The sequence below is a fragment of the Cajanus cajan genome, chromosome 10 (genome assembly GCF_000230855.2).
Source record: "Cajanus cajan strain Asha chromosome 10, NIPB_CcT2T_4, whole genome shotgun sequence".
Classification (NCBI taxonomy): domain Eukaryota; kingdom Viridiplantae; phylum Streptophyta; class Magnoliopsida; order Fabales; family Fabaceae; genus Cajanus; species Cajanus cajan.
This window is the reverse complement of record NC_138526.1, coordinates 31,135,886-31,150,604: the sequence shown is the minus strand read 5'-3', so window position 1 is coordinate 31,150,604 and position 14,719 is coordinate 31,135,886. Positions and strand designations below refer to the sequence as shown.

The 14,719-nt window shown below is 32.5% G+C and overlaps 2 protein-coding genes across 2 annotated transcripts; both read right to left on the bottom strand.

Annotated features, from left to right (window-relative positions):
* Nucleotides 1-427: 427 nt before the first annotated feature.
* On the bottom strand, nucleotides 428-1,977 carry LOC109811523 (uncharacterized). Its single transcript, XM_020375284.2, has 2 exons — nucleotides 1,780-1,977; nucleotides 428-1,690 (listed from the first exon to the last, which is right to left on the bottom strand). Exons 1-2 carry the CDS (start codon nucleotides 1,975-1,977, stop codon nucleotides 428-430), a joined length of 1,461 nt encoding a protein of 486 aa, XP_020230873.2.
* A 2,467-nt stretch (nucleotides 1,978-4,444) lies between these two features.
* LOC109811581 (uncharacterized) lies at nucleotides 4,445-5,002 on the bottom strand. Its single transcript, XM_020375363.3, has one exon. It carries the CDS (start codon nucleotides 5,000-5,002, stop codon nucleotides 4,445-4,447), a length of 558 nt encoding a protein of 185 aa, XP_020230952.2.
* Nucleotides 5,003-14,719: the final 9,717 nt, after the last annotated feature.

Here is a 14,719-nt window from a genome sequence, read left to right as displayed (position 1 = left end):
TTAGGTATGTGACTTGTTCCTCCCTTTTTCCAAGCTGGAACGGAATGGTTATCTCCGTCGGCTCGACCCTATACTCGTCCTCAATTCTGGGGTCAAGCTCCAAGGCTTCCAACTTGGAGGGACCAATGTCTCCAATGATGTTGACTTCTTGGTGTCGAGTTGGTTTCGGAGTCGGTTGTACCTTCAGGCTGGCCAGGTAGCATTTGCGGGCTGTCTTCTGATCGGCGTGTAATGTGACGATTTTGCCGTCTTCAGACGGAAATTTCATTGCCAAGTGGGGGGTAGAGACGATGGCCCTCAGCTTATTCAAGGAGGGTCGACCCAGAAGGATATTGTACGATGTGTTGGCATTCACCACGACGTATCGTACTTTGATCCTTCGTCTCTGCCGATCGTCTCCGAAATAAGTATACATGTCTATTGTTCCTCAAGTGTCGACACGCTCACCTGAGAACCCCACCAAAGGCTCATCGTAAGGTGTCAATTCCTGCTCTAGGATCCCGAGTTGTTCAAAAGTTTTCCAGTAAAGGATATCAGCCGAGCTTCCCTGATCAACGAGAGTTTTCCTTACAATGCAGTTGTTGATTTCCACACTGATGACCATGGGATCATCTTGCACTGGGTCCACACCCTGGAAATCTTGGTCGGTGAATGTGATAGGGGGCATATGGATGACTGCTGCCCGGTCTATAGTGTTAACCGACTTGATCGCCCTCAGGTGTCTCTTTCGCGCCGAAGACGAGCTTCCGCCCCCGGCAAAGCCTCCTGCAATGGTGTTTATGACTCGTCTGGGCTGATTTCGGTCGCCTTGGTTCCTGTCTTGAGACCTACTCCGCTCCCTGGATCGGTTTCGCCGAGGTGCTCGATCCCGATTCTCCCTTCGGTATTCTCTTCTTCCTTCACGATTGTCGCTCCTTCGATGATCTGTCGATCGAACATAGTTCTGAAGATGTCCCGCCTTGACAAGATCTTCAATTCGATCCCGAAGGGCGGAGCATTCTTCAGTTGTGTGCCCCCTGTTTCGATGGAACTGGCATGTTTTTGTTTTGTCGGCGTGCGGGGGGGTCATGGCTCTTCTTGGGACGGCCAAAACTTCGGTGGTCAGGGCATGTTCCAACACCTTAGCCCTGCTGGTGTTGAGTGGTGTGTACTGCAAATATCTCGGTCCCCTGACATTCTTGTCCCGATCTGGCATATCTCTTTGGCGCTGTCTAGGAGGCTCTTTGTCGTTTTCCTTTTTTGCGAGTGATAGATCGGGTCGATTTTGACTTCGGAATTCCGCCAGTTCCTCCATCTGCATGTATTTGGTAGCCCTTTGTCGCAGGTCATCCAGGTCCCGGGGTGGCTTCTTGCACAGGCTGTTGACAAAAGGTCCGGGTCTTAGCGCTGTGGTTAGGTGATGCATCGCTACGGCCGGATCCAGATCTCGGATAGATAACGTCATTTTTCCGAACCTTTCCATGAAAGTTCTCAAAGGTTCCTTTTTCTCTTGACGTATGTTGACCAGCGCGATGGACGTGAGCTGATGAGGCCGGCTCGTGGCGAACTGTATTACAAAGCGGGAAGACAACGACGTGAAAGAGTCCACGGTCCCGGGTGGAAGCCTGGTAAACCAGTTGAGCGCCGGTCCTTTTAGGGAGGTGGGGAAGACTTTGCAAAGAATAGCGTCCTCGTCCGTGTACAGGCCGACCTGGGTGACGAAAACATCCAAATGATCTTCAGGGTCGGTGGTTCCGTCGTATTTTTCTAAGGTCAGGTTTTTCTAGTTGTCGGGCAAACGAGCCCCGACAATTTCTGGCGTGAATGGAGTCCTTCCTTGTCTTCGTTGTTGGTCTTGCGTTGTCGTTGGTCCACCTGATGGGCGAGGAACATTGACTTCCTTATACCATCCAGATGATTCACCTTGGTCCCGGGTCGACTGGTTGCGTGTATCGTGCGACGGGTGCCATGTTCGATTGTCGCTCCTGAGCTCGGCATTTTCTCTTCTCAGGGCCGATAATTAGTGAGCGTCTTTTTCTCGAAGCCTCCTGAGTTCCATCATTTCGGCCTTCAGTTGCTCGATGGCCGACGACGGATTAGGCTGTTGAGATTGGTCCACGTATGACTCTTCCATTCCATCCTCGTTCTGATTAGTTTGTTGCCTAGGATTGTCCCGGGGCATCCCGTAGGGGTACTCGGTGGCTGCGTTCTCCTGTTGACTTCTTGTAAGTACCATCTCGCTTCAGGGTCGACAACCGTTCCGGTTTCGGCCCCACGGTGGGCGCCAAAATGTTCCTGCGTAAGAACACTCTTCTCCTTGATCCTTCCTAGTTGCCTTCAAGTCCTTCTGAATCTTCCGTGCTGCCCGAACACTAGCTCCGCGTGGTGGGGGAGGGTACCTGCACAGGCACTCCGACGATCAAGTCAGTGTTCGGTTCAGAGCAATAAATGCATTAGCGGGAATAGTAACGTACCTCATTTATGTCACATCACCTGTGTATTTATAGTGATATGTGTGGGCCTGGTGGGCCTTCCTTCTTGGGAGGTGGGTAATACATGATTATCCTTAATCGTTGCTGATTAAGGACAGTAATTATTGTGTAACAAGTAATTATTGTCGAAACCTCATTCTGTCAGTTCTTCGGCCAGGCGCGCGGCCGAAGGGGTGTTCGGCCTATCCCAGGGCCGAAGGGGGTGTTCGGCCAGGTGCAAGACCGAAAGAGTGTTTGGTCTACTCCAAGGCCGAAGGGGTGTCCGGCATATGCCAATGCCGAGGAGGGGTTCGACATATGCCAATGCCGAAGGGGTGTTCGGCATATGCCAATGCCGAGGAGGGTGTGTTCTGATACCAAAGGGATACTTGTCCTGTCCTTGGTGGTGGTGGAGGTATTGGGCCTATCCCAAGGTCGAGGGGGTGTTCGACATATGCCAACGCCGAGGAGGTGTTCGGCCCAACCTCTAGCCGAAGGCGTGATGTGTTTTTTATCGGCTCGGGCACCTCTTTCGACCTATTGTCTGAACGGAGTGCCAATTGGCGTCCTATCGGATCGGGTACCCCTATCGGCCTATTGCCTGACCGAAGGGATGTCAGCTAGTACAACTACTATTGTTGATATTGTTATTATTATTATTGTTATCATCATCACTCACATTAAGATAATTATTAAGAATTGTAAAGATAATTCATATTAATAAGAGTATATATTGTAGAAAATTTAACATTATTTTATTTGTGTTATCCATTCTTTACCAAATAATGTATACAATAAAAAATTGTCCAACAACTTAAGTATTTTTATCTTGTGATGTTCTCCTTGTAATATATCTTAGTGTTTACTAAATGCATCTTATAATTTTTAGTGATTGAATATTTGACAACCAATTATTTTTTTCATCAATTCAGTGAAAAACTAAACTAGTAGTATAAAACTAACTTATAAAATCAAAGCTATATTTTTATGTCTCGTTAATATCTACTTTTAAATTTTCAAGGTCTTTAGCATATCCTTGTTGTCATGTTCCAAGTCAATTGTAAAGTTGGATGTTAGTGATGAACTGAAGTCAGTTATATGGAGTACGTGTGTAATAGAGAGCTAACAGTTATATTATCATTACTCTTAGAATCTATTATTAAAGGACTATAAAAAAGTTATAAAGAAGATGAAGGTAACGTTCATATTTTCATTGATACTTCCAAAGATTAAAAGGATACAAATTTATAATCTAATAGTACTAAAAATAATTATACAAGTGTCATCATACTACTCTAAAAAATATAAAATAATATAAAACTAAAAGATAAATACAATAACCTTTTAAGACCAATCAATATAATATTTTAACCACTTATTTTTTTTTTTTTTCTAATTAGAACTCATTAGGCCCAACCTATCAGCATGCCACAACTGCGGGTCCAAAACTCTTCTTTTTTTTCCTTCATTGAAACGATTAAAATCAAGATCCCACTTAATTTTTATTATTTTTTGCTTCATATATCAGAGAATGAAAGGGATAAGTTTTTTTTTTTTTTTTTCACTTATAGAACACACATGGTATCTTTCTCACACCGTCTCCTTTGCTGGTGGCACCGGTTGTGACAAAGTTATAGGCCCAAATAGGAGAAAAATTTGTAAAGAATTTGGGGTTTTGGAAGTCATTTTTTCTCTTGTGAACTAACGAATAAATAAATCAATTCTTATTAACTCTTTTTTCAACCCCTCATGATTTAGACAATCTAATTTCATTAATTTTATATTTAGGATTAATAATTTTTAGAAATAAAATAATATCTTTAATTGTGACTTTATATCCAAAATAAAAATCAAACACCGATCCTTAATTAAAAAACAAACACAAACATTAAATTACTTGGACTATCTAATTTTTTATTTTAATTTATTATTTAATTGATAATAGGCGTTGACCAACTTATGTTTAACAATTTGGTGGGCATCAAGAATTACACCTAAAGCTTTTCAATTACTCTAGACGCAGCCTGAGAGAGCTCCTCATATATATTCATATCATAAGTAACACCACTTGGCACTTCATCATGGTAATGCTCCAAATTCTTGCGGCATGCAACATGAAAACTTAGAGCTCTAACCACACAAGATTCAGCATTGTCATATTTGTGTTTGTGCAAAGCCTTCTTGGTCAAAATTAACTCTTTCTTTGCAATGTGGTAACCGTAGTCTTTGGCACATGTTTGATAAAAAGACTTGAGTTTTCCATGCGATGTGGAAGCCAAGTTTGTGATGTTGAGTGCCAAGTTATTTGCCTTGTCATTGATGCAATCAACAATGATTGTGGCTATTCCAACACCATCAGCTTTCACAGAATTTTTAGAAGACAACACACACTTCATACAGGTTTCAGGTGTCTCAGAGTTGTGGCATAAAGTTTTGATTAATTTGTCGTCTGCTACAGCAAAATTTTTTGCTTGGTGAATGAATAATGGTGGTGACAAAATGAGAATCTGAAGAAGAACAACTACTCCAGGCATTTTCATAGAGAAGGCCATGAATTCTTTGTGTTCTTGTGAATTCAAATTACTTGTTGTATATATGAGACTAAATTGGCGTGTTCTTATAGAAAGAGAGAGTATTTTTTATTATTAGTTTGTTTTTGATAGAAAATGAGATAGTATTTTCAGTACTTAATTAAGCCTTTAAGTGTGTACACTAATTTTATTAAATGAATTAAAGCATCATTAGTAAATTTTAGTTCTAGGTCAACTCTTCTAAGTGCCACGGTATTTATTTCTTATTGCCTTTAATATAAATGATAGCATTTAATTTTATTGAAACCGTTTTTTTATTATTTAATTTGTGTTATTAAATTACTCTCTTCCCTCTATAATTTTTTATACTTTGTTTTTGTACACTTTTAAAAAATATTTAATACTAGTGTGTTAAGTAGGATAGTAATTATCGAATAATGGTACATGCACTAGTGGAAAAAAGACTTTTAAAATTAATTATTTTTAACTTTTAAAATTGGTTCTCTAACTGATCTTAAAAGAGCTGATTTTAAAAAGTTGGACTTTTAAAATCGATTATTAACATATCTTAAAAGTCTTAACTTTTATAACCAATCTTAAAAGTCTTAACTTTTATGATCAGTTATGAAACGACTGATCTTAAAAGTGAATAACCAATCTTAAAAACTTAAACTTTTAAGATCGGTTATTCAATAACCAATCTTAAAAGTTTTAGATTTTAAAAATCGGTTATGGCATAACTGATCTTAAAAGTGATATTTTTTTTTTTAAATTTTTGACTTGTTTTGGGAGCGTCTTAGAACAAAATATGCAAATGAATAAATACCAGGCATTTCAAATGTTTTCAATTAACCAAAATATTTATATTTTCTATGTTATTTCTCAATGAACTAAATTGCATACAAATGAGAAGAGATGATAAATGTCAATCATATATATAATTGAATAGTTTTAAATACATGTAATACATAAATGGACCACATTGTTCAATGAAATGTAAGTCCTAACTAGTTAAAACAATACTATAAAACATAAGCTCAAACTAGTTAATGTAATGTTCAATAAAAAATGTGGATCATTGCTCCCTAATGATGTTTATGTCTTCTAGTGGCAATGGTGATCTATTTATAGATATCTGTTAAGAAAAATTAGAACAATTAGTAATAATTCATAAAATATATAGAATGAGAACTTAAAATAAAAACTTTCAAAATTGTAAAACTTACTTCAGCCCACCTAGATACTATTTGTGAATTGACAATAGTATGCATTGTCTTCATTACATACTATCTACACTCATAATTTCCTTTTTGTTTACGAGACTACAAAAAGAATATAAAATCAATTTCATTAGAATAATAATTAAAAAAAAATACTTAAATAAAATATCATTGCTAGAATTAAAATCTTACTTTAGGAGAGACTCAACTCATTTTTTTCTTCAACTTTGAACCCTTAAGTATATGATATCCTTTCATGGCCATAATGATAATGACATTATGATTGTGTTTAAAGTCAAATATAATGATAATCAATAAAAGAAAGTAGATGTTTTTAAACAATTTACCTATCTAATAATTGTCTAAAGTTCATAGGAGGAGATTTATGTAACAAGCAAATGCATATAGCTATGTTGTCCATAGGACAAATAACTAAAAGTTGCCAATCAGCATTGTATTAAGAAATTATGATTGATAGAAAATAGTTTTTATAAAAGAATTATAATTAATTATATAAAATTAGACTTACTATTAATTTAAATTTACAAGGTTAGAAACAATGTTAGAAAAAATCAACAAAATATAATTAAAAATAATTTAAATACTTACAACAACCACAACTGCAAAATTGATTTGTTTAGCATACAGTGACCATTTGTAATCTTTGATATGTCACTTTGACTTATATATAGAGGTACTTTACTAGACATGTCAAACACTTTATGAGCCCAAGGGACTTGCTTGGGTTTCTCGTCATCTTCCATATCTGCAACTAATCTCCATAGCCTCTTTATTTGAGGAAGATTTCTAGAAGGGGTAACAATGACCTTCCCTTTACCCTTTGGTGAGGTAACAATATCCTATTCCACAAAGTACAACACTAATATTATACTATATTATAATAAAATTACATCAACTTAAAATTCAATATTAATTAAATAACATACCTTCGTAGATATCACCTTCACTAACTTATGAGGCTACTGAAAGAAGGTGTTTAAGGCCTGTCCCATCGTCTGAACCTCCTTTGTGGGCACAAGAACTCTAGCCTCTAGGTGCCTAACATCCAACACTAAAACCCTAACCATATCAACTCACATGACCTGATGGTGTATAGTGAACCCTAATATGTGAATCCTCCCTATGCCCGCAATATTAAGTGATCCATCCACAAACAACTCACATTGATTAGATGTACCAGTGCTAGTGGTAGTAATAGAGGGATCAATATATGCACATGATCCCTTTGTACTCACACGTGCAATAAATGGTTCTATTAGTGGAGTACTCTACTGAAATTGTTGGTTGAGTGATTGCATATGCTCTTGGAGCTGCCGGCCTTTGCATGTCCTCTTGTAGTCGCTTACGAATCTCCTCTTGCATCTAACTAAATTTTTCCTCATAAGTTGCTATAACCCGACTTGGGTGCTCAAGAATCCTCACCACACTATCACCATGATCAACAACAGGACCGTAGTAAGACAAGACTATTGAAAACATGAAACAAAGTAAAGTAAGACAATTTTGCAATCATCCGTCGAGCTACCGTCGTCCCTAACATTGGCGACATCGTCGAGCGCACCGAACGTGACAACATCTCTACATGCAGAGGCTATCGATGATGATGTCATGGGAGGTGACCACCTTTGTGACAATGGTGGTGGCGTCCTCGACTATGCTGAGCTTACCATCCTTGACAAGGAGGGAGAAAAGCACTCCTATTGTGTTTAGGCCAAAATACACATACCTTTGCAAAGACAAATGGAGGAAACACGAATGGAGAAAATATAAAATTACATACAATTGTAAATAAAAAAAACGCTTTACTTGGATAGCCAATGGCAAGCCTGGACATACAAAAGCACGAGAGAGTGGAGATCAAATGAAATTACGCAAAGAAAATAGCGTGAAAGAGAAAGATATTTAAGATCAGTTATAAATAAACCGATTTTGTATATTACATACAAAATCGATTTTTATATGATCGATCTTAAAAATAGGAACATGACATACTTTTTTAAATCGGGTATTTAAGAACTGATTTTGTATACTATATACAAAATCGATTATAAAATAACCGATCTTAAAATTAGTAATGATGACACCTTTTAAAATTGGTTAAATAATAACCAATTTTAAAATATCTTTTAAAATTGGTTAAATTTTAACTGATTTTAAAAGTGGTGATTTTAATTATAAAAATGTCACCGCCTCACTTTTAAAATTGGTTCCCTCTTAACCGATCTTAAAATCCCGATTTTAAAAGTTATTTTTTACACTAGTGATGTAAAAATAATTAATCTTTAATTAAAAAAAAACTTAGAAAAAAATGTTCTCCATTCATGTCATTTTATTTCATATTTAAGGTTTTTTGCACATATATTAAAAAAATTAAATAATATTTTAGATATTATAAAAGTTAGGATATTGATGTACATACTATCTCAAACACACAAAAAAAATATAACTTGCACTCTTTTCTTTCAAGAGGCTTGAAATACAAAATATATAAGTTGAACTATTTTCTTTCAAGAGACTTATTTGTAATCACCAAAACTAATAAGGATCATGTCTTCATCTTGAGCTTGATCAACAATATTCATTGTCATCATAGAATTACTATGTTGTATTAGTAATTGGTCCTTTGATTAACAAACAAAATATATGTTTCGAATTACTTGTAGTAATAACTTAAATTTAAATTCATTATTTGATTGATAATAACAAATTTTGAATTTAAATTCATTATTTAATTGAAAATAGGTGTTGACGAACTAGCATACCTAACGGTAACAATTTTGGTGGCATCAAAACCCTTACACATAAAGCTTTTCAATTATTCTAGAAGCAGCCTCAGAGAGCTCCTCATATATCTTCATATCATACAAAACCCCATTTGGCACTTTGCTATGGTAATGTTCCAAATTCGTCCGACAAGAAAGATCCAAATTTAAAGCTGTAACCACATGAGATTCAGCATTGTCATATTCATGATTCTGCAAGGCATGGATGGATGAAATTAACTCCTTCTTTGCAATGTGGTAGCCATAGTCGTTTGCACATGTTTGATAAATTGACTTGAGTTCTCCATGTGATGTGGAAGCCAAGTTTGTGATGTTGAGTGCCAAGGTATTTGCCTTGTCCTTGATGCAATCAACAACTATTGTGGCTATTCCAACACCATCAGCTTTCTCAGAACCTTTAGAAGATTGCACACACCTCATACAGGTTTTAGGTGTCTCAGAGTTGTGGCATAAAGTTTGAATCAGTTTTTCATCTGCTACAACAAAATGTTTGGATTGGTGAATAAGTAATAATGGTGGTGACAAAATGAGAAGTAGAAGGAGAACTATTACTCCAGGCATGGTGATAGAGAAGGTCATATTCGCTGTGTTCTATAGCTTGTGAATTCAAAGTACCGTTATATATATAAACTTGTCACTACAAGAAAAATGTTAATTTCTGATAGAAATTTCTGATAAAAAATGGTAAATTTTTTATTGATTTTTTTTTTCTGACGGATTTAAATCTGTCGGAAAAAGTGGCGTCGGAAAAAAAAATCCATCAAAAATAATTTAATTTGTCGAAAATTTCTGACAGAAAATTTCGTCGGAAATTATAATTTTTTTTTACATTTTAATAAATTTATTAATGTAACAACCCTCATATTTGGCCTCTCAAGGTTCTATTTTATGACATTTCACTTTTTAGCGTGTTTTATTATTACTTGCGCAATTTCTAGAAAACTTTCTAGAAGGTCACTCATCCCTATACTACTCCAGGTCAAATACACTTAACTATAAAGTTCTGATGAGTAAGCTACCGAAATGTATATGTATGTTGTCAGTATAACTTGTACAAATTAATTCATTTAAATCATCCTCAAATATACAATCTCATATTTGTACTATAATAATAATATATAATAATTTTATATTACAAATAATAATAATAATAATAATAATAATAATAATATATTCAATTATTCTTTATTTATATGTACTTATTTTTATAATTAACATCTACTTATTTCTATTTAAAATTATAATTTAAATTATTTAATTTTATAATTTATAATGATAATAAAATTTATAAAATTATAAATATTTATTTATTACATACTTATAAATCAAATTTTATCATTTTAAATAAATTATTAACTAATTTAATATATTTATTTACCTTAAATCAAACATATAAAATTCAAAAAATGTATTTATCCTTGTTTTATTTTCTAATTATCAACCATTAATAAAATACTAACTTAAAATCTTATCTAATTATATCATATATAATATTCTCATATCAAATTTTAAACAAGATATTAGTTATACAAAACTATTAAGATCATATAGTAAATTGTCAATAAGATTTTAGTTAAATAATTTAAAATAATTAAAGTTTCAATTATATTGTTAATTAGCAAATAATTTATTTCAAAGCTAATTAATTTTTTTATATATTAATTATTAGTAAAATTTAATAACTTTTAATTTAACAATTAATTGGATCGATGAAATTTAACACACACCATTAGTTATTCAGCGGAATACTTTATCAAGAGTTATTTTGTAAGTTATCTTAAATCAAACATGTAAAATTAAAAAATGTATTTATCCTTGTTTTATTTTCTAATTATAAACCATTAATAAAATACTAACTTAAAATCTTATCTAATTATATCATAATATTTTCATATCAAATTTAAAATCAGTTCTTACATTTTCGACAAATATAAATTTGTCGAAAATATTTTATCAATAATATAGCTTTTTCTACAAAACAAAATTCCATCAAAAATATAAATTTTCCAACGGATTTAATTTTCTTTTATAAGAAATCATCTTCGATTAATATAACATTTTGTATATATGATTTAAGAGTAAAAAATTTTCATTTTAACGGTTGAATTTACAAAATTTACATTTAATATAAAGTTATTGAGCGGTGTAATCAGGGACGGATCCATTTGTTAGAGAGTGGGGGCACTTGCCCCCCATACTATTTCACACATACATAATTCTTTATTTTAAAAAATAATATATTTTAAAAAATAAAAATTATATATTTAAATTATCATATGTATAAAATATAGATTCAAAAAAAATGTTTATTTATTTGATGTCTATCAAACCTTTAAAGGAGATTAATTATTTTATGTGATAAAGAATATTCTTTAATAATGAATCAATTTTAAAAAAAAAGTTTAATTATAATATATATATATATATATATATATATATATATATATATTAATACTCACATATATAATGTGATATATTAAAAAAATTTTTTTTTGATAAAATAACATTTGTAGTATGCATGTTTACCTTTTGTGTTTTCTATTTATTGTATACGTTGATTAAAAAAATCAAAATAATAAAATTGTATATGTTGATTAAAAACAATCAAAAATAAGAAAAATCGGAAGATTTATGTTTCATTTAGAATTTTTATTATAAAATATATTTTAAAATAAATTATCATCTAAAAATATATATTAGATATTAAAAACATGTTTATATCATAAATAAATTAAACTTGATTTTTATAAAATATAACATATTTATTTTTATATTTTGAATAGTATTAAATTATTATAAAATAGGTCTTTAGGATTGTACCCAAACATTTAAAAAATGTCTGATAGATAAATAAGTCATACTTAGGATATATATTTTTAAAGAAAATCAAGTTCAAACCTACTAAGTTATAATAAAATCTAGTCTGACCTAATTTATTTTCATCTTTAATTGTAATCCTAGATATAAAAACTTGTAAAAAATAATTATGATATATATTTATGTCTATAAAAGTTATACATAAAATTTTTAATACTACAATATATAAATAAATATTGCCCCCACTATCTAAAATATCTGGATCTGTCACTGGGTGTAATACTTAGTAAAATTTACACCGGTGTAATTATAATCCCCCATATATATATATATATATATATATTGGTCATGAAATCTTTCAGGGAACTATCCGGCCAATATGTAGAGTCATAGAGTTTGCTGATAAGTTTCCTAATCAGATTCTTGAGAAGACACAACTTCAAAGATTTCTTGGTTGTTTAAACTATGTTTCTGATTTCTTTCCTCAACTCAGTAACATAATTAAACCTCTTCATGAAAGGCTCAAGAAATCTCCCCCTCCATGGACCACTGTCCATACCAATGTGGTCAGACAGATCAAACAACAGGTTAAAGTTTTACCCTGTCTATACCTACCCAACCCCAATCTCCCAAAGATTGTCGAAACTGATGCCTCTGATATTGGTTATGGAGGTGTTCTCAAACAAGCCATGCATGATTCTGAAAATTGCATTGCTTTCACATCAAAACATTGGAACAAGGCCCAACAAAATTATTCTACTGTTAAAAAAGAAGTTTTGGCCATTGTACTATGTATTTCAAAATTTCAATCTGATTTGTTGAATCAAAAATTTTTAGTCCGTGTTGATTGTAAATCAGCCAAAGATATTCTGCAAAAAGATGTTAAAAATTTAGCATCAAAACAAATCTTTGCCCGCTGGCAAGCAATTTTAAGTGTTTTTGATTTTGACATTGAATATAAAGATTTCTTTGAAATGGTTTATTGGCTGGAAAACTCTGGATCTTCTGGTTCAGAAGAGTGTCTCTTGAACACCCCCAGAGAGACTCGTTACTGGGTCACCAACAACGCCACGAACTAAAAAAAAAAAAAAAAAAAAAAGAGTTTTTCTGGGTAAAACAAGTTCATGATCCTTTACTCTTCAGTAACTTTATATGATGATTTTGTATTAAAATCAACTTAGGTCTAACTATAACTTTTTATGGAACCGTATGAGGGTGATGATACTGGATTTATTTTTATCATGAGTAGCTTCCTTCGTTCTCTCTCTCGCCGTCTTACTGTCAAAGCATCCTCCTCCTCTTCTTCATCGTCCAAAAATCTGCTCACTGAGCAAAACCAATCAATGGAGGAAATTCCTCCTAAAAACAATATCTTTGAAGAAGAAGTTTGCTTTGAAGATATTAATCAAGCAATCGACAACTGGGAAATCCCCAAAATCCCTCAAGATGAGCTTTACATCCCTGATGAAAACAAACATGTCCGCAGTTCTGATTATATTATCAAGACTGCTGAAAACAATATCCCTTTGGATCCTCAAGCTGGTGAAGAATTTCACCTTCTCTCAAAGCAATCTGTTACCGAACACTCTATATATATATATATATATATATATATATATATATATATATATATATATTAAATGTGACTTTTACTAAGTATTACACCGCTCAATAACTTTATATTAAATGTGAATTTTGTAAATCCAACCGTTAGATTGAAAATTCATATCTCCTAGATTATATATACAAAATTTTATATTAATCCAAGATGATTTGATACTTCATTTTTATAAAACCAAATTGATGTAATATATTCATTTCAAAATACACTAAAATATGAACACTTTGATTACCTTCCAGTTGTTGTTCAATTTTAACAAAATTTGATATACACGTATAAAGTGATATGAACTTTCAATTTAACGGTTGGATTTACAAAATTCACATTTAATATAAAGTTATTGAGCGATGTAATACTTAGTAAAAGTTACACCCGTATAATTATAACCCCCTATATATATATATATGCGTAATTTAAAGCTTATTACTTCTAGAAAATAAAAAATTTGTTTTTTCTTTTAAAATATAAAACTACTATTTATGTTAAATAAACTAATATATGCACTAATTATTTAATAGAAAACTCATGAAACACACAAATATGAAAATATTCACACTTGAACTTGCTTACTATAATTTTAAAGACAATATACTAAAATATCTAAGTATTTTATAAATATTTAAAAATAAATATTATTTATTTAAAATAATTGTTAAGATTGAAAATATTAATTTTAGAAGGTTTAAATATATTTTAGTCCCTATAAGATGGGTGATTTTGATTTTGGTCTTTGTAAATTTTTTTCTTTATTTTTCAACCTTGTAAGATTTATAAAGATTGTTTTGTACTTGTAAAATGAATAAAATATTTTTCTTTGATTTTCATCCCTCTAAAATATAAATTCACCAGTTTGATTATTTTAGGCTAAAACCCTATTTTGGTCCTTTATAATAATTGTTTGTTTCAATTTAGTTACACTTTTATTTTTGTCTCAATTTGGTCTCTTATAAGTTAATTGGTTTCAATTTGGGACTTCCGTCCAAATTATTTAAACGGAGTTAACTATTGGCCACGTGGATGCCACGTAGATGCATACGTGGATGCCACGTGGACGCCAAATTCTGTGAAAACACTTGGAACCAGAACGGGCCGTTTTGGATGCACTCTTGGTGTGTTAATTTTGCATCTGAAACGGGCCGTTCTAGGTGCAAAATTAACATAGCACTAGTACATTAGAACGGGCCGTTCTGGATTCAGAACGGACTATTCTGGATTCAGAATGGCCCGTTCCAAGACTGAGAATAGAATATTCTTTATTAATTTTATTAAAAAATAT

Bases quoted from the DNA above. Each gene is read 5' to 3' on its own strand.
- LOC109811581 (XM_020375363.3), bottom strand. From the start codon at position 5,002: ATGGCCTTCTCTATGAAAATGCCTGGAGTAGTTGTTCTTCTTCAGATT.
- LOC109811523 (XM_020375284.2), bottom strand. From the start codon at position 1,977: ATGCCGAGCTCAGGAGCGACAATCGAACATGGCACCCGTCGCACGATA. The intron at 1,691-1,779 runs GTTTGCCCGACA...TTCGTCACCCAG, and splicing joins GCCAGAAATTGTCGGGGCTC to GTCGGCCTGTACACGGACGA.